Source organism: Anguilla anguilla, chromosome 6, assembly GCF_013347855.1.
Source record: "Anguilla anguilla isolate fAngAng1 chromosome 6, fAngAng1.pri, whole genome shotgun sequence".
Lineage (NCBI taxonomy): Eukaryota > Metazoa > Chordata > Actinopteri > Anguilliformes > Anguillidae > Anguilla > Anguilla anguilla.
Window position 1 is genome coordinate 1,863,299 of NC_049206.1, and position 20,429 is coordinate 1,883,727.

Below are 20,429 nucleotides of genomic sequence, written 5' to 3' on the forward strand. Positions count from 1 at the left end.
GGCTTATCCACTTCTCTCACTTGATCTGCTGAATTCAGTTTGAACTGATCCCAAACCCAGCGTATGAGGGGAGAATTTGTCTCTGTCTGTGTTCATACTGCACTGGAGAGAGAGACTTACATCATCACACACCTGGGAGATACACTGGTGACGGGTCAGGAAAAGAGCAGCAATCTGGAGTGATTCCACTGGTGCATTTATTAAAATTCAACTGATTACACACAAACCAATTCCAATATTGACATCATGAGGTTACAAAGGGACATTCATCATGAACTGCTGCAAACATGGATCATTATTTTTTAAAATAATTAAAGAAAACATTGTAATATATATTTTTATCTCATTAATCAAAGTGAAAGAAGCAGTCTGTTCACCTGATCCTTGCCCACAAACCACAGCACTATTCCACTCTTACAGACACCTTCAGTGGACAGATCCGCAGAGAACCAGGCCAGAAGAATGGAAACACTCTCTCAGTGAAGGAGTGTTTAAAAGTGTAGAGAGGAGTGTTGTCACTGGGGTCAGAGAAGGACACCTCCCCCCTGTCCCAGTCCAGCTGCACTCTGACCCTCTGGGGTTCCCTCTGCACAGTGAGGACTGTAGGTGGGGAGGTCCAGGCTGCGTATTTCCCATTGCGCAGCACTATACTCCATACTCCTGCTGCTGGGCTCAGCCTCACAGACCCTTTCCTTCTGATGGACTCTTTAGCCACACCCACCGCCCAGGCCTCACCCCCCACTTCTACATCCCAGCAGTGTCTCCCTGAGCTGAATCCCTCAGAGCCCAGCACACACTGCCACACATGAAATCTCTCTGGATTATCAGGAACCTGCTGTCTCTCACGACTGCGTCTCACGCTGGTCAGATCCTCAGACAGTGAGAGGAGGGGATGTGCTGTGTTTGGGTCCAGAGTCACAGGAGCTGAAGTGACAGAGAATAAGACGTCAGCACTGATCTGCACAAATAAAAAACCATCAAAAACAATAATATAAACTGGGTTTAACAAAAACAATCTTTACAGTCTCAGATACGTGAGAGAGCAGCGCTAGAACTAAAAGCTAAGAACATTTGTAAATGTTCCATGTTGTATAATCATTGTACGAGTGTGCAAAGCCTGTCCCCTAAAATATGTTATCACTCTTAAATCAGTATTTTATTATGAGCATCAGTGAGATTAAGGACTGGTGTTCAGTCTCTTCACTCCAGGGCTCTTACACAAACAGGACCAGTATGACTCTGGCTGGCTTTATCAGCTTGTGGAAAGGATGCTGAGGATTCCCCCTGTACATTGACAATATGGAGCTCCCTGCCCCCAGTACTCACTGTATTGAACAGTCCCCAGCATCTTCTCCCACACTCTGTACTTAAGATTGCCCAGGGGCTTGGCCACATCAATCAGCGCTCCTGAGACCTTCTCTGGATCCGCCAGTGTGCACTGGGCTCTGCAATAATATTCAGGAGTCACTTGTGCTGTGGGCGTGGCTTCATTACCATAGAAGATTATCAGCGGCAACATCAGATCTTCATTCTATAAGAAAATGGCTCCATCCCTCCCAGCGTTCTGGGGATTTATATTAGAGGTAAATATTCATTTCATTACTTTAATATTGTAAAAACCTGCCTCTATATATAGTCATTATTAATGATGCAGTAATTATTATAGAGAGAGAAACATTGCAAACACATTCCACAGTACCTCACTGAACACTACAGGTCTAATAAATTACTTTAGATATTAAACCTGATGACAGAGAATGGAGTTTCTTACCTGTTTTGTGTGTCCTTGTAGCTCTGAAATAGAGTGAATTATTATTGCTTTAGCCAATGCTGTAGATAAACCACAGTAATATCTGACTGTTTGTTGCTGAACATGGTTCAGATATGACACATGATACAGAAAATCTTATGTGCTGTTTTATCATAGTTAAATATGTGCGCTGTGTGTGGATCAAAATGATGAGAAAATTCAAATCAAACTCTGCCTGGAAAAAGGAGACAATTCTGGTTGATAAAACTTTGAAAAAATTAGATGATATTTGCAAATTTAGATGAAAAGGTGGTTTAGAGAATTCTATACTCCATAAATGAAGGTGTGAGAGCATTAACAGCAGTTTGTATAGAGTCCTGCAGACACAGAGTGAACAGGTCTTACCTGCAGGAATGAGACGTCTTCAGCTCCCAGCTCCTGTTCTATGGCTCTGATTTGTTCTGAAAGGGATGATATTTCTTCTGTCATCTTCTCAATTTTCTGCTTCATCATCTGACTCTTCTGCTCCTCGTCCTCCCTCAATGCAGTGATCCTGGCTGCCTCTTCATCTTTTAGGAACTGCTGAAGTTTCTCAAACTCCATCTTTATCTGTCTCTCTGTGTGCTGGGCTTGGCTCTGCAATAAACATTATTCACCATCATTTCAACACAGTCCAGTGCTGCATTTTCAACACTGTGATTTAAAGGCCTCAGTACAGTACCTTGATGTGCTCTGCTGTTTGATCACAGACTAGCTTCACTGCATTAAAGGCCTTTAGCTTCTCCTGCAGTGGAGCCAGTGCAGTCCTGAGTTTCTCCTGGAAAGAAATGACAGAGTTCACACTTTACTGAGGAAACAGACCAACAGTAAACTTCACTGCCTACACAGACAGCACAGTATAAAACATATAAGCCAAAAATTATGGTTTTCACTGCATGAATGTGATAATTCTATGTAGTGAAATACTGGACAACTAAATAAGTGTTTGAGCTGGTTGTAAAATTTACAAGTAAGATGCGATAGAATTCTCAATTATGCAGGAATTAAGTAATACTTATAGGAAGGTGAAATGATTATTTATTTTTACACAAATGGTAATCATTTCTTCATTTCTGTTCTATGATGATACTACATATATTATGCACATTAATCATGCCAAAAAGAGAAGCAGCTGCAAAATCTTGCATTAATTGTCAAAAGGTACATTGCAGTTGGAAGCATGCTGTTAAATATAACAAAGGCTTTCATAAACATGCAAGCTCTAAAGAGCATCTGACATGTGAGGCCGTTCGGAGGGAACAAGAGAAACGCTCTGAGACAGACACAGAAACTTCCAGAAATTGATTAACACAGAGCAGCCTTCTAGAAATAGATAGTGCATGGCATCCATAACTGATGTTTTGGAACTTCAAATATAACACTGTCATTAAGACCCATGTAAAAGTGCCTTCCGAGTGAAAAAAAAGTTCCTCCACTGATGGACGTCTGACGCTGGCTTTGCCCCGCCCTCTTGCCTCTCTCTGTTAGTCATGTGACACATAGTATGGAGCTCAAACTGCAGCCATGACTGAGAACAAAGGTCACTTTATGCAGTTCTTTTATTAAATCTCAATAATTTTTAATCCCAGTGAATTTACAATAGAAAAGATTAAAGCATACACAATTTGATACTATGTGTAAATTAAAAAAATGTTAAATTTCAAATTCTTACAAGCCATAAAAAATAAGGTAACATGTGAAATATGTCTGACAATTACCTTATACTCTTGTGCAGCCTCCTGAACTGGTCGCATTTTGTGGTTTTCATGTTTTTTTGAAGTTTGGCAGACAAGGCAGACGGGTATTTGATCCTCCAAACAGAAGATTGTGAGTGTCTGACTGTGCAGACTGCAGAGCACTTCAAATCCTGCTTTAGCTCTCTGACTTCTCTCCTTTAAGAATGCCTCACAGGTATTCCTCAGAGACAGGTTAAGGGGAGGTAGTTCCCTTGAAGATCTTCTCCTGCAAACTGGACACTCCCGAGATCCCTTCTGTTCCCAGTACCGCTGCAGACAGGCCTTACAGAAGCTGTGACTGCAACTCAGGACAACCGGATCCCTGAAGATTTCAGAGCACACAGGACAGGAGAGCTCCTCTTCCAGGAGAGAAGATCCAGACGCCATTCTGTCTCAGAGCTAGAGCACGTCTTATGCCAACTAATAGAACTAAAAATCTTAATAGAGAGTTACACCCAGATCCAGGGGAGGGATTTACAGAAAACAGCAGGTAGGTATGAACTACAGGCAAAACAGGTTTTCTCTGCAGATATAAAATCAGTGACCTCACCCTGCGTTGGTTATTTCCAGGTTTCCTTCCCCTCCCCCACTCTACAATTTTCTGTTTATTTGACGTTTTCCTTTTTGTCCTTAATGTTAAATATGAGGGTAAGCAGCCTTGTCTGTACAGCCAGGTGCAATCCTGAATCCACACTGCAAACCAAAATTCAAATTCATAAAATGTATAAAATGCAGTGTACAGTCTGTCTCAATTCTTTTTAATGCATACGTTTGGTTAGAATTTATTTTTGACTGAATGAGGAGATGCTTTTAGTTTTCACACAGGCTACAGTGAACAGGACTGCTCCCCAACACTGAACTCTGCCCCTTTGCAGTTTCTCCGTCAATTCAGTTTGAGAGATGCCCCACCCAGATTACTAAAATAATTGTTTAATGAACCCATTTTTTTCAATCCACACCAGACCTGGGTCAAATACGTATTTGTTTAGAATTTGAATACTTCTCTATGCTTTACTGATCGTGTCTACTGTATTGGAAACAATTAAATACTCTCAAATAGTGCAAACTCCGCCTTCTGGTCATATTGGCAGGCTCAATTACACCAGGCAAGATAAAAAGAGCACAGAAAACTATTTGAATCCAAAATCAATTACGTATTTGACCCAGGTCTGATCCATGCTCAAAGTGTTGTAATCTGCTAATAAGAACTGCTTCCCTCTTCCTGTTGGACACACCAGAGCTGCAGAGTGAGGGGATCCAGCAGGGGGCAGTATTGTGCAGCTGAGGTCTGTGTGCAGCTGATTGGTCAGCACTTCCAGGGCCCTTTCACAGCTTGCCTGAGTGTCTGATTCAAACAGAAGAGTGACCACATTGGAGGAATCAGACTTCTCTGAGTCAATGAGCTACAGCACCTGGCTAACAGCATTTCCAGACCAAGATGAATTTGAGCTGTTTTCTTTCTGTAATGTGCACCATCAGTAACCATGCCTGACCTGGAGGACAATATTTCCAGACCAGCAACTGCACACACAACCTGACTAAAGCACTGAATGTAAGATGCTTCTCTTTGGTTCTCCTAATCTTCGTATTACATTTCTCTGCTTGGTCTGTGTATTTTATCAGCTAGTTTGACACCTTTGGCTATACCCTGCGCAACCACTTTATCTGGTTGCTCTAGCAGAGTCCCTGTTAGCATCCAGCCCATCTAGCTACTGACCGCCAGTGGAGGATGCCCCTGTCTGTTTTCAGTGGAGGCGCATTCACCTCGTGTGGGGCAGTTGGAGACCCATGTACCTCCTGTGGAACCCGGGACCGAGCCAGGGGCCTTCAAATCCTCAGCCAAGGTTTGGGGGGCCTGTCCAGGCTGTATCCCTGTATTCCTCCTGTCCAGTGCATGCTGGGATACGCTCCAGTACCCCATACCATCATCGAGCAGTGATTAGCCAACTCCAACAATGCTGTTAAAATCAACTCTAAGGGTCACTATTAGAATTAAAAGTGCTCCATCAGAGTTTATTCCACACTGAAGAGTTTTCTGTGTACCCGTGGAACAAAATATATTATGGTAGTTAGAGAGTTCTGGACCGCTTCAAGTCACTTCCTGTTTTGATGAGATTTATTCTCTAATCAGCTCCAGGGATCTGAACCCCCTTATCGTATCATACATTTACAATGGGGGGGGACATAGCTCAGGGGGTAAGAGCGCTTGTCTGGCAGTCGGAGGGTTGCCGGTTCGATCCCCGCCCTGGGCGTGTCGAAGTGTCCCTGAGCAAGACACCTAACCCCTAACTGCTCTGGTGAATGCGAGGCATCAATTGTAAAGCGTTTTGGATAAAAGCGCTATATAAATGCAGTCCATTTACGAGACGCATTTTAAGGTTCAATGAGCAGACGGAGCAACTGGGAAAAATAAACCTGAATCGTCACCGTGGAACTCAGCTGACTTTTTATTAAAAAGCTTCAGTTGTTTTTATTGGTCCTTTACACAGATGACTGTAAACATAAATCCTTCACAAAACAATGTCTGAAAGGTAAGGACAACCATCTATATTGGAATATAAAGAGTGAAATCAAAGAGACATTGTATTTATATATACTAAAATACACTGTATAAACCAAGCAACATTTCTGTAGCAGGAATTCCTTAATCACCGAGTACCCTTCGCAGAACTGTCCTCACGAGGCCAGTAAAATGCACATCAGATACCTTCCATTTGCTCCTCTGAAATGAAATACAAAATAGTTTACTGCTCGTTAGGTATGTTATGTGCCATGAGGATGCAGGCATTATTGGCCTCGCTCAGGAAATCCACCTTTTGCACACACACACATTTAAAATGCCATTCTCAGTGACAGTTAAAATTATTTCCATCAAAGAGTTTAAATAAACTTGATACCATTGAATATTGTAGATATATGTAAATAATACACAAAAGAAAGTGGATATACACAAACGGGATTAGTCCAAAGTCCAACAAACGCAAATTTACATGACTGTCGTAGCTGTGAAGCGAAGGTCAAGGGTCATATTAGGTGATTTTGGTCATGAATACCAAACACTTGCGAATATAGGGCTTCCATCAAGGTCACAGAATCAGTCTCTGTCTGTCTCTCTCATATTTCTGTTTTTGAGAGAGTTGAATGTACATTTGAAGATGTTCAACCATTGTTCTGTTACGATGCCCAACCCTGGCTACAACTGTACAGCACATGTTCTTGGTACCAGAGATGGATCTGTGTACAAAAAGGGCTTTAATATCGACGACAAACTAGCGACAAAAAAAGCACTTCATTCTATTTACAGACAAAATGGCTTTTAAAGATGATTTTCTCCCTATGTGAAGGCAGTGCATAATCACACGTGTGTGAGTGTGTGTGCGTATGTGCACGTCTGTGTGTGTGTGCATGGTGTGTGTCCAAGTGAGTTATCTGGTGTGTGTGAATTTACATGTGTATGTGTAAATGGTGTGTGTGTGTGTGTTTTTATGTTGTTTGACAGACCAGTATTACACCCCGGCACACTCCTCTACAGACGCTGGTACCCTGCTGTTGGGGTTGGGGTTGGGGTTGGGTTAGGGTGAGGTTAGGGTTTGGGTTAGGGTTGTGTTAGGGTTAGGGTTGGGGTTAGGGTTAGGGTTAGGGTTAGGGTTAGGGTTGGGGTTGGGGTTAGGTTAGGTTTAGGTTAAGTTAGGGTTGGGTTGTGTTGGGGTTGGTGTTTGGGTTGGGGTTAGGTTAGGGTTAGGGTTAGGGTTGGGTTAGGTTAGGTTAGGGTTGGGGTTAGGTTAGGTTAGGGTGAGGTTAGGGTTGGGGTTAGGGTTGTGTTAGGGTTAGGGTTGGGTTAGGGTTAGGGTAAGGTTAGAGTTGTGTTGGGGTTGGTGTTTGGGTTGGGGTTAGGTTAGGTTAGGGTTGTGTTAGGGTTAGGTTAGGTTTAGGTTAGGGTTGTGTTGGGGTTGGTGTTTGGGTTGGGTTAGGGTTAGCGTTGTGTTTCCTGTCGGTTCCCTGGCTGGTTTCCTCTGTCAGGTCAGCTGTGCCAGTGTATGAGTGTAGCGTTAGCTACCTGACAGCTAAGGAACCAGTGAGATATGCTAAGCAAATGGGTCTGGTAAGCTGGCTGACAGGAACCTGGATGTGCACAGTGCCTGATAACTAATAACTGGAAAGACAAGTGGTTAATGAGCCTATCATACTGCTCTGCTGATGGGCTGCCATGCTTTGATAAGCTGTGCAGCTACTGTTTACGAACCTATATGGAGATAAAATATAAGCCTTTTGCTGCATACTAATTATTACTAAAACTCAAACGCATAGCAGCCAAGCAAAGCATTGTAGAACTGTGTTTATGAGCGATTTTGTTTTCAGGTCAGGTTTGGGTTTCTGATTTGACGGTACCAGACGGGCTTGATCGAGTTGGGTCTCAAGGTCCTGGGTACAGGCCGGGTTCAGGCTTCAGTTTCATGCCCGTGCAGACCTCTTGCTTTTTCTCATATACTGATACAAAGAACTGTCATTATATGACGATAATATTAAATAGCAAATTATGTTACAAGATGGATTTTTCCTCTTTCTTTTCTATGATATGAACCATACGAGTGACCATGCAGTGCTGGTCCATGATGCAGGTAAGCAGTGAAAAGCTCTGATCACCCTGCAGTGCTCTGAGACTCAGTCTCTCCTCTGTACTCAGGGTACTGTGGTGAGCTGAAGCTCCTCTGCTAGTCGATGGGTTTCACAAACCTGTCACAGTCTGAAGGACAGAGTGCACACACATATACTCTCTCTCTCTCACACACAAACACACAAACTCTCTCTCTCTCACACACACACACACAAACACAAACACACACTCACACTCTAACATGTGATATTATTCTACTGATCCTCTAACAACAAGCAAACCACAAAATCACACAAAACCACAATCCGCCCCACTGCTGAGAGTAGCAGGTGAGGCAGGAGCCCCATTGCTCTCTCACTCCACCTGGTAGAGCCAGGGCTTCAACAAACACCTCAGCACAGCCTCAGGCTCCCTCTTGTGGACAGAGAGGGTATGACCACAGACATAACCTTCACTCTCAGTTCACAGAACCATCCAGGGAGCACTGGGCTTATCCACTTCTCTCACTTGATCTGCTGAATTCAGTTTGAACTGATCCCAAACCCAGAGTATGAGGGGAGAATTTGTCTCTGTCTGTGTTCACACTGCACTGGAGAGAGAGACTTACCTCATCACACACCTGGGAGTCACACTGGTGACGGGTCAGGAAAAGAGCAGCACTCTGGAGTGATTCCACTGGTGCATTTATTACACCTCAACTAATTACACACAAACCAGTCCCAACATTGACATCATGAGGTTACAAAGGGACATTCATAATGAACTGCTGCAGACATGGATCTTTATTTTTTTAAATAATTAAAGAAAACATAGTAATATATATTTTTATCTCATTAATAAAGGTGAAAGAAGCAGTCTGTTCACCTGATCCTTGCCCATAAACCACAGCACTATTACACTCTTACAGACACCTTCAGTGGACTGATCTGCAGAGAACCAGGACGGAAGAATGGAAACACTCTCTCAGTGAAGGAGTGTTTAAAAGTGTAGAGAGGAGTGTTGTTACTGGGGTCAGAGAATGACACCTCCCCCCTGTCCCCGTCCAGCTGCACTCTGACCCTCTGGGGTTTCCTCCGCATAGTGAGGGCTGTACGTGGGGAGGTGAGAGCTGCGTATTTCCCATAGAACTGCCGTATACTCCACACTCCTCCTGCTGGGCTCAGACTCACATGCCCTTTCCTGCTGATGGACTCTTTAGCCACACCCACCGCCCAGTAACCCTCATTCCTCATTTCTACATCCCAGCAGTGTCTCCCTGAGCTGAATCCCTCAGAGCCCAGCACAAACGGCCACTCATCAAATCTCTCTGGATTATCAGGAACCTGCTGTCTCTCACCACTGCGTCTCACACTGGTCAGATCCTCAGACAGTGAGAGGGTGGGATGTGCTGTGTTTGGGTCCAGAGTCACAGGAGCTGAAGGGACAGAGAATGAGACGTCAGCACTGATCTGCACAAAGGGAAACCGTCAGACAAAATGGGCTCCTGATGATATAAACTGGGTTTCACAAAACCATTATACAGAATCATTATAGCCACAAAAATACTGTACAGGCCAAATGTATTAGGCCACCTGTACTATTTTTTAAAACTAGGCAGCAAATAATGCATTTAATATATGCACATTTAATGAATAACAAACCAAAGTAGTTTTCTTTTTCAATTTCTACCTACAATAACTGAAAAAGTTGATTACTTAAAAATAATCTTAGACACGACTTTCCTCGAAATAGCCTCCTTTGGCTTTAACTACAATTAAATTAATAATTGGCAGTCTGTCCATTCAGTTTGCTGAAGGGAGGAGAGTTCTCTCTAGCATAACTAGAAGTCTGTGCAACACTAAATTCCCAGGCCTTGCAGCAGGGCCCCTCCGTCTCCAGGCAGCGAACCTCCCAAGGACAAGAATAAGTTAGAAATACTGCATGTACGTTTGTCTGTGTGTGTGTGTGTGTGTGTGTGTGTGTGTGTGCGTGCGTGTGTGTGCATGTGCGTGTGCGTGTCTTCTTTCTCTGTGTTGCTGATGCATTTCTAGAAGTCCAAACAGGTGAACTTGGCCTTCCTACTTATCCTCTCCCTGCTGTCCTGCCAGGGAGGAACCGGCTATGACACCATGCTGCCCAGGACCCTGATCGTAACTGATAGATTAAAGACTAAGACTTAAAAGACTAAAGACTTGTTTAAGATGAATTGGTCACCGTGTGCTTATTCAGGATTCATGCTATATGACTAGACATAGCCAATCATCTACTTTGTTAAATCTTACTTTACGATTATGTATTAACCACATACCAAGTAGACACAGAATTATGTATGTTATCGTTAGAACACTTTTTCCTATTAAAAGCAGGGACCGTCCCTGTTTTCTTCAGTTCGGCCTTATCCATCTTGTTCTGTGTAGGTATCGGACTCTTTCTGCAGAAATAAATCCTATTTCTTATATGGAGATACCTCGCCATGCTGGTTATTCTAAGGGGAGAATTTACTCTGCTGAACATTGCGAAGCAGGTGGAGGGGTGGGAGACCCTAACACCCTTAGCCTGTAGTGCCAGTAAGCCCCGCACATCTAAGCCTAACTCCTTTGCCATATTTCTTGCAGCTTTACTGTTTATGTTACTTACACTCCAGCCCAACGGTTTTAGGCTAACTGCAATTTAAGCTAAGATAAGATTTGGGTGGGACGGTCGTGCAGTGGGTAGCACTGACGCCACACAGCAAGAAGATCCTGGGCTCGAATCTCGGCTTGGGGCCTTACTGAGTGGAGTTTGCATTTTCTCTGCGTGGGTTTCCTCCGGGTACTCCGGTTTCCTCCCACAGTTCAAAGCCATGCAGGTAGGCTGATTGGAGACTCTAAATTGCGAATAGGTATGAGTGTGTGAGTGAATGGTGTGTGTGTCCTGTGATAAACATGCGGCCTCTCCAGGGTGAATTCCTGCCTCTCACCCAATGCACGCTGGGATAGGCTCCAGCATCCCCCGCGACCCAGCTCAGGATAAGCAGGTATGGATAAAGGGTGGATAGATAAGATTTCACTCAAATTAATTACCCAATGAGATTAAGGACTGGTGCTCAGTCTTATCACTCCAGGGCTCTTACACAGACAGGACCAATATGGAAAGGATGCTGAAGATTCCCAGTGACAATGTGGACAATGTGGAGATCCCTGCCCCCAGTACTCACTGTACTGAACAGTCCCCAGCATCTTCTCCCACACTCTGTACTTCAGATTGCCTAGGTGCTTGGCCACATCAATCAGCGCTCCTGAAACCTTCCCTGGATCCGCCAGTGTGCACTGGGCTCTGCAATAATATTCAGGAGTCACTTGTGCTGTGGGCGTGGCTTCATTACTATAGAAGATTATCAGCAGCAACATCAAATCTTCATTCTATAAGGAAATGGCTCCATCCCACCCAGCGTTCTGCCACACAGCCCCACTGGCTGCCAGATATGAAGCAGTCCGACCCCACTGAGGGACACACACTCATAGGAGAATGCCGGGGAGAAGTACAATTTTTTACCCATTATTTGTACCATGATTATAATGATGTTTATCATTATAATTAACATGATACACAGACAATCATTGTATCATTAAATCAGATAACTCATTTAGGTATGAATGTAACATTCTTTTTATAATTTATCCATCTGGTCCCATTTCACTCATTATTCATGAAATGCTACAGTACTAGTGATCTACCCCTCATATTTATACTGAAGAGAGGAAGGAAGAGAGGATTAAAAGATTGAATCGAGAATAAGGCAGGAGTTTACATACCGTTTCTCCACGTCTTTGTAGCTCTGAAATAAGTGAATAAGAGATTATCACTATAATCAATACGCAGACTATTAAAACTGTATCAATGCAATATGTTCCAATATGAGTACACACCTGGGTCAAAAAATTGGCCAAGCCCAAAACGGCTAAATATTAAGCTTTTAATGGTCTTAACAACAAATCATTGGTCAGGAAATTATCAAGAATTAAACAAATGCACTCCTGAGACATCCAGTGCTACCATTTGCTTGTTTACTTTTGCTGCAGTTAACTGTTTGGGGAAAAGCTAGAAACAGGGAAATTTACTTAGATAGTCTTCTTGTACGCAAAGGTAAAATCATGACAATGATTAAAATGTTTGATGTAAAATTCAAACTAACACATGTCTGCATGTACAAAATATTACAAAAATATCTCCTGGGATGTTTTTTTTTTTTTAAAGATTAGTCATTATTTGGTTATCTGCCACACCTGATGCAGCCAATGCATCAAGGGCCTGATAACAAGTTTATAAATGGAACCAGGATTGATAGAGCAGAGAGAGATCTACAGTATGCAGTGTTGTGAGACCCACATTAAAGGAGCGAGATAATCTGCTCCAATAAAAGCAAAATATCATGCAGAGGTTGCTGTCAGAAACCGCATAGCTGGTCTTCGTAAAGCCAGCTGTAGCTATTCTGAAATTAACAAGACCCTAAAGGCAGAGGTAATCCCTAATTCTCTATCCGCTATTAAGAGAATAGGTCAACGCTTTGAAACAACAGGTAATGTTGCCAGAAAGAAAGGATCTGGAAGGCCCAAAGCCTCATCATGCAGGGATGACCACCTGCTGAAATTTACAGTTCTCAAAGACGGGAAAAAAGCTTACTAAAACTGACTTCAGAATTCAAGACCTCAGAAAACAAACTAACCGGGAAACATTTTTCAACTACTCATCAACTGTTTGAAGCCATCAACATTGAATGAAATAACATTGACTCTTCTTTCTGTAAAAAGCTGTCCACAAGTATACCCACAAGGCTTAACCATTTAAAGAAATCAAAGGGAAAAGCTCTCATACTAAGTTACTTTGTCTATTTGTTTAATTCTTGCTAATTTCCTGACCAAAGAGTGGTTGTTAAGACCATTAAAAGCTTAATATTTTGCCATTTTGGGCTTGGCCCATTTTTTTTTGCCAAGGAGTGTATATTGATAAACATGTTTTACGTGTGACTCTGACACATGACTTACCTGCAGGAATGAGACGTCTTCAGCTCCCAGCTCCTGTTCTATGGCTCTGATTTGTTCTGAAAGGGATGACATCTCTTCTGTCATCTTCTCAATTTTCTCCTTCATCATCTGACTCTTCTGCTCCTCTTCCTCCCTCAGTGCAGCGATCCTGGCTGCCTGTTCATCTTTTAGGAACTGTTGAAGTTTCTTAAACTCCATCTTTATCTGTCTCTCTGTGTGCTGGGCCTGACACTGTAATAAATATGATTTACCATTTAAACACAATCCAGTGCTGCATTTTCAGTATCGTGATTTAAAGGCTTCAGTACAGTACCTTGATGTGCTCTGCTGTTTGATCACAGACTAGTTTCACTGCATTAAAGGCTTTTAGCTTCTCCTGCAGTGGAGCCAGTGCAGTCCTGAGTTTCTCCTGGAAAGAAATGACAGAGTCCATACTTTACTGAGAACACAGACTGATAGTAAACTTCACTGCCTATACAGACAGCACAAGAGCACAAAATATACAGGCCAAAAATGATGGTTTTCACTGCATGAATTTGACAATTTTATGTAAAGAAATACTGGCAACTAAACATGTGTTTGAGCTGGTTATAAAATTTACAAGTAAGATACATTAGAATGCTCAATTATGCAGGAATAAAGTAATACATATAGAAAAGTGCAATTATCATCTGTTTTACATAAATGCGAATCATTTCTTCATTTTTGTTCTATGTTGATATTACATTTATTACACAACAACATTTATTGTGCCAAAAAGAGAAGTAGTCACACAATATTGCATTAATTGTCAAAATCATTTTATAAATACAGTCTGTCCATAATCTGTGCCAGGACTGTAGCTATCGTTTTAACTACAGTCACTTAATTGAAATGAAAAGATTGTTAAAGTTTTGTTTATTGTTATTCATTTCATTACAGATGGGTGTAAAGAAAAGAACAAAATACATTAGCCCAGGGACCACAGTGCAGTATAAGAACAGCCATAAACAATTAAAAAAAAAAATTAATCCAGGAATGGACGGAGTGTGGCACAGTGGGTAAGGAACTGCACTTGTAACCGAAAGGTCGCAGGTTCGATTCCCGGGTAAGGACACTGCCGTTGTACCCTTGAGCAAGGTACTTAACCTGCATTGCTTCAGTATCTATCCAGCTGTATAAATGGATACAATGTAAAGTGCTATGTAAAAAAAAAAAAAAAAAAAAAGAAAAGGTTGTGTAAGTTGCTCTGGATAAGAGCGTCTGCTAAATGCCTGTAATGTAATGAATGAAAATTATAGCAAAGAGTAAAGGCAATGAACAATACTTAATGGACAATTAATCATCATTCCTGTAAATATGCATGAAATCATTCTGTTAAAAATGCATAAAAACGTGCATTCAAAACTAGTAGTTAAAAATACATTAAATCCTGATCTGGCAACCCGCTCCCCTACTCAGATTTCACATGCCATGTCAGTTTAAAGGTTCACTCGAGTGTTGGCAGCGTTTACTTTGCAAAATGGATGTCAGAAAATATCTCAGAGCTCTACCTGCCCCATCCAGAACAGGACAGAGTTCAGAATTTCCTGGATCTATTCATTCACACTCAACCACCGATACGTGCCAAAGCTACAGCGTCTGGATCTACAACCTCAAATGAAGTCAGTGACACTGCTGGTTTTGCTATGCTACTCGATCCAGCTAATTCAGCTAATGACATCAGCTCCCCTCCAGCTTCACTAGCTAGCAGGAGAAAAACCTGACCAGGTGAAAGAGGACAAGTATCTAAGCCACATTTTTAGTGGGAAAATGGTCTTTTGTAAGTGACTGGTGGCACAGGAGAGACTGACTGGAATACACAGTAAAAGCAGATGCAGTTTACGTTTCCCTTGTGGGAAATTCAAATCGTGTGCAAATACTGATTCAACCTTTAAAATGAAGGGACATTGCAGCTGGAAGCATGCTGTTGAATATAACAAAGGCAAAGAAATTGATTAACACAGAGCAGCCTTCTAGAAATAGATAGCTCATGGCATCCATAACTGATATTTTAGAACTTCAAATATAACACTGCCATCTAGACCCATGCAAAAATCAGAGCCCTCCCAGTGGAAAAAAAAAAAGTTCCTCCACTGATGGACGTCTGACACTGGCTTTGCCCCGCCCTCTTGTCGCCCTCTGTCAGTCATGTGACACACAGTATGGAGCTCAAACAGCAGTCTTGCCTGAGAACTATGGTCAGTTTATACAGTTCTTTCATTAAATCCCAATCATTTTTAAGCCCAATGAATTGACAAAAGAAAAGGATAAAACTTTTTACAATTTGATACTGTGTAAACTGAAAATTCTTACAAGCCATTAAAAATGAGGTAAAATGTGAAATATGATCTGACAATTACCTTATACTCTTCCGCAGCCTCCTGAACTGGTCGCATTTTGTGGTTTTCATGTTTTTTTGAAGTTTGGCAGATAACACAGACGGGTATTTGATCCACCAAACAGAAGAGTTTGAGTTTCTCACTATGCAGACTGCAGAGCACTTCAGATCCTGCTTTAGCTCTCTGACTTTTCTCCTTTAAGAACGCCTCACAGGCATTCCCCAGGGACAGGTTACGAGGAGGTTCTTGCTTAAATCTTTTCCTGCACACTGGGCACTCCCGACATCCCTTCTGTTCCCAGTACTGCTGCAGACAGGCCTTACAGAAGCTGTGACTGCAAATCAGGACAACAGGATCCCTGAAGATTTCAGAGCACACAGGACAGGAGAGCTCCTCTTCCATGAGAGAAGATCCAGACGCCATTCTGTCTCAGACTGTTCTGAGTTCAGTAATGATTTCTGCTAAATCCAGTAGCTTAAGTTTCAGTTTCACTCTCTGCTGGCAGGTAAAAAAGCCTCTTTAACCTCCTCTCAAATCTCTGTTCTTCTTCTCAGTCTCACATTGTTTTTCCCTCCAATACATTTTTTTCTGAAATTCATTAAATTCTGGAAAACATACATTAGAATCTTTTTAAAAGGTCCATTGTGTAACACAAAGCTTTACCCTGTGAGGAGCTTTACTTCGCTCTTCCTGTTAGACACACCCGATTATCAAACAGCACTTCCTGTAGGGAGCAGCATTGTACCACTGAGGTTTGATTGGCTGATCTGCCAGCAGTTTTACACCAGCCCTGTTCTTCAGGTTCTGTCAGTTCTCTCTCATGTGTGTTAATCCAAACAGAATCTCATTCCCCAGCTAATCTCAAGCACACACCCTCTCCTACAAACATTATTGAAACACAAATCCAGAGTTTGAGTCACAAACTATGATGCAAATACATCGAATGGAATAAGCACATACATCATGAAAGCATGACATACACAAAGAATAAGATGATGTACTGATGAAAGGATGTGTATTGGCAGGGGGAAATGCCGTGTTTTAGCATGTGCTGACAAGCAAAATGAGCAACATATTTTCTAAATTTGATTGTGGCTGTGAAGGGAGTAAGAAATTGTATTCTTATTTCTCCATTATAACTGGCAGTCGTGTCAGAAATGTTTTAATATTTTGATATTGGTTTGTTGTTTGAAATTTTTAATTCATTTTTTATTTCACACCATGCCTATCACTTATCAAATTAATATGTCTAATATCTTTAAATAAGTAAACATTAATTCAATTGAGACATGTAAATTATCAGATTAATAGTTTGTAGTCCTCCTCAGTGGCTTCCAGAGAAATTCTGAAAACAGCAGTTAGTTGACCACCTGAACACACCTGTCCAAAACAGAGGGAGGGCTTCACGTCATCGATAACAAATACAATGACAACGCCTAGGCACAGCTTTAGTCGCCCTCTTGTGGACAGATTGAGTATGACCACAGACATTTCCCTCAATCTCAGGCTAGAGCTTGAAACGGGCCCAAAAACTTCAGCCTGACCCTCCATGAGCCCGCATTCTATTCAGCCTGAGTCTGACCAGAGCCCGTGTGTTGCAGTGTTTTGGAAGCTGAACCTGGTTTGACCCTGACTTTTAATAAGTGCATCAGCACAGTAGACACACCGTGGTTTGGGGTATCGCTGATGTTCTGTTCAGAACAGGGGTGATTGATGTCTGGATCAGATCAGTTGATGGAGCACAGCGGCAGGCTTGTGCATTATACTGTCATAACGCTGATGCTCCTGTTTCACGGCTCCCATACTTAAGCAGGGCATCACAGAATTCACATTTTACGAACCCCACGCTTTCATCTGCAGCTCGATCAAAAAACAAAAGTTTGTCCAGACCTGGGATTCTCCATTCGATGGCTGCTGCCTCACTTCATTCTCCCCTGACTATAACTTCTTTCTCCCCGGCTCTGATTCTTTCTCCCCGGGTCCATTCTGTCACTCACAGAGCTCAGCTTAGACTCGCTGGCCTACAACTGCCATCCAGCTCACACAGCGCTCTGTGCTCAAAATATAAAGGCCCAGCTACAAAGAACAAAACCCCACCCAACCCAATAAAAACAGGCAGAATTAGGACCCGAACCGTCCCAAACCCTCGGGTACTGGTCCGGTTTTATCAGGCTCAGGTGAAAATTACAAACTCACTCTCAGAGTTCATAGCACTTGCAGGGTAGTTAGCTAATCAGTATATCAGATCAGCTCATGTGAGTTTGAACTGAACCCAAACCCAGCGTATGAGTGGCGTGTTTACCTCTGCCTGTGTTCATACTGCCCTAGAGGAGGAGACTTACCTCATCACACACCTGGGAGACACACTGGTGACAAGTCAGGAAAAGAGCAGCACTCTGGAGTGATTCCACTGGTGCATTTATTACACTTCAACTGATTACACCATACTTACATTATCACCATATAGCACAGTAAAAATATTGTGAGGTGAAATCAGAGAAATTAGACATTTCTCATGGAAAAACTACAGAATGTTTCAAATAAAATAATATTTTGTTTATGCTGTCTGACTGGCAAATATTTAAATGAAACCTGCTCTGTGAGGTGATGGAATTCAGTTCTTTTCACCTGATTTTACCCACAATCCCACAGCATTATTCCATTCTTACAGACACCTTCAGTGGGCAGATCTGCAGAGAATCAGGCCAGAAGAATGGAAACACTCTCTCAGTGAAGGAGTGTTTAAAAGTGTAGAGAGGAGTGTTGTCACTGGGGTCAGAGAATGACACCTCCCCCCTGTCCCGGTCCAGCTGCACTCTGACCCTCTGGGGTTTCCTCTGCACAGTGAGGGCTGTAGGGACTGGGGATGTCAGGGCTATGTATTTCCCATTGAGCAGCCCTATACCCCACACTCCTCCTGCTGGACTCCAATCCATATCACCTTTCCTTCTGATGGACTCTTTAGCCACACCCACCACCCAGTCATCACCCCCCACATCTACATCCCAGCAGTGTCTCCCTGAGCTGAATCCCTCAGAGCCCAGCACAAACGGCCACTCATCAAATCTCTCTGGATTATCAGGAACCTGCTGTCTCTCATCACTGTCTCTCACACTGGTCAGATCCTCAGACAGTGAGAGGTTGGGATGTGCTGTGTTTGGGTCCAGAGTCACAGGAGCTGAAGGGACAGAGAATGAGACGTCAGCACTGATCTGCACAAAGGGAAACCGTCAGACACAATGGGCTCCTAATGATATAAACTGGGTTTCACAAAACCATTATACAGAACCATTATAGCCTCAAATACACAGTACAGGCCAAAAGTATCAGGCCACCATTGTTTTCAGCTAGGTAAAGAAGAATGTATTTAATATATGCACATTTAATGAATAACAAACCAAAGTACAAATATTTTTTTGCAATTTCTACAAACAATAACTTAAAACGTTGGCTTACAAATAATCTTAGACACCACTTTTTTTAAATTTTTGCTTATAAAAGCAGGGACTACCCCTGTTTTCTTCAGTTCAGGCTTATGCATCTTGTTGTGTGTAGATACTGAACTCTTTCTGTAGAAATAAATCCTATTTCCTATATGGATATACCTCGCCATGCTGGTTATTCTAAGGGGAGAATTTACTCTGCTGAACATTGCGAAGCAGGTGGAGGGGTGGGAGAGCCTAACACCCTTAGCCTGTAGTGCCAGTAAGCCCCACACATCTAAGCCTAACTCCTTCTTTGCCGTAGTAGTGCAAGTGAAATATTACATTACATTACATTACATTAAATACGCACCAGCATTTCAAGCAATATGGAAAAGAAAGAGTTAGGCTTAGGATGTGTGTGGACAAGTAAACATTGTGACAAGAATGTTTCTTTTGCTAGAGACCACAAGATATTTGTCTACTGCCTCCTGATCTTCCTGGTCGTCTCCTGTTAACATTACTGGCCATCAGCTGGACCTTGCTGAGTGTGTACTGAACACTGCACCTGGAAATATTAAGCCTTTTTGCAATTTCTCACTGGGAATAACCTTGCCACAACATGCTTATTTGGCTCTGCACACCTAATCCAACTCCTTCTTTGACATATTTCTTTCAGATTTACTGCTTACACAGGGCTCTTACCCAGACAGGACCAATACGACTCTGACTGGCTTTATCAGCTTGTGGAAAGGATGCTGAAGATTCCCCCTGTACAGTGACAACGCAGAGCTCAATGCCCCCAGTACTCACTGTATTGAACAGTCCCCAGCATCTTCTCCCACACTCTGTACTTCAGATTGCCCAGGTGCTTGGCCACATCAATCAGCGTTCCTGAAACCTTCTCTGGATCCGCCAGTGTGCACCGGGCTCTGCAATAATATTCAGGTGTCACTTGTGCTGAGGGCGTGGCTTCATTACCATAGAAGATTATCAGCAGTAGCATCAGATCTTCATTCTATAAGAAAATGGCTCCATCCCTCCCAGCGTTCTGCCACACAGCCCCACTGGCTGCCAGATATGAAGCAGCCCGACCCCACTGAGGGACACACACTCACAGGAGCATTGCGGAGGATATCATAAATATAATTGACTAGACATTATCATTATGTTCCCTTTAAGCATTGTCATTGTATAATTTTATACGATAATGCTTGTCGTTCAGAATTTTAGATTCTAGTTGGAATTTTTCTGTCCGATTTGACTCATCATTGTTCCAATTCTACAGTACTTGTAAACTACCTCACATTTAAATTGATCAGAGAGAAACGAAGACGAGATTAAAAGACTAAATAGTGTAAAAGGCTGGAGTTCACATACCGTTTCTCCAAATCTTTGTACCTCTGAAATAATTGAAAAAGAAGAGTGAATTTTTATTACTACAACCAATACTCAGACAATTCTATCAATACAATAACATTATTTTGGAGAATATTAAACGACT

The 20,429-nt window shown here is 42.4% G+C and overlaps 1 protein-coding gene across 1 annotated transcript in view; it reads right to left on the reverse strand.

Moving 5' to 3' along the window:
- LOC118229535 overlaps positions 1-20,429 on the reverse strand; it is a 41,295-nt gene that overhangs the window by 17,082 nt on the left and 3,784 nt on the right. The window contains exons 4-19 of the mRNA XM_035421568.1: positions 20,306-20,328; positions 19,739-19,857; positions 18,162-18,681; positions 17,846-17,857; positions 15,525-15,927; positions 13,457-13,552; positions 13,144-13,374; positions 11,914-11,936; positions 11,316-11,434; positions 9,038-9,554; positions 3,508-3,919; positions 2,472-2,567; positions 2,156-2,386; positions 1,772-1,794; positions 1,327-1,445; positions 378-924 (exon numbers count right to left, since the gene is read on the reverse strand). Coding sequence (XP_035277459.1) covers positions 404-924; positions 1,327-1,445; positions 1,772-1,794; positions 2,156-2,386; positions 2,472-2,567; positions 3,508-3,919; positions 9,038-9,554; positions 11,316-11,434; positions 11,914-11,936; positions 13,144-13,374; positions 13,457-13,552; positions 15,525-15,927; positions 17,846-17,857; positions 18,162-18,681; positions 19,739-19,857; positions 20,306-20,328 — 3,465 coding nt within the window. The 3' untranslated portion in view covers positions 378-403. The remainder of the gene's footprint in view (positions 1-377; positions 925-1,326; positions 1,446-1,771; positions 1,795-2,155; positions 2,387-2,471; positions 2,568-3,507; positions 3,920-9,037; positions 9,555-11,315; positions 11,435-11,913; positions 11,937-13,143; positions 13,375-13,456; positions 13,553-15,524; positions 15,928-17,845; positions 17,858-18,161; positions 18,682-19,738; positions 19,858-20,305; positions 20,329-20,429) is intronic.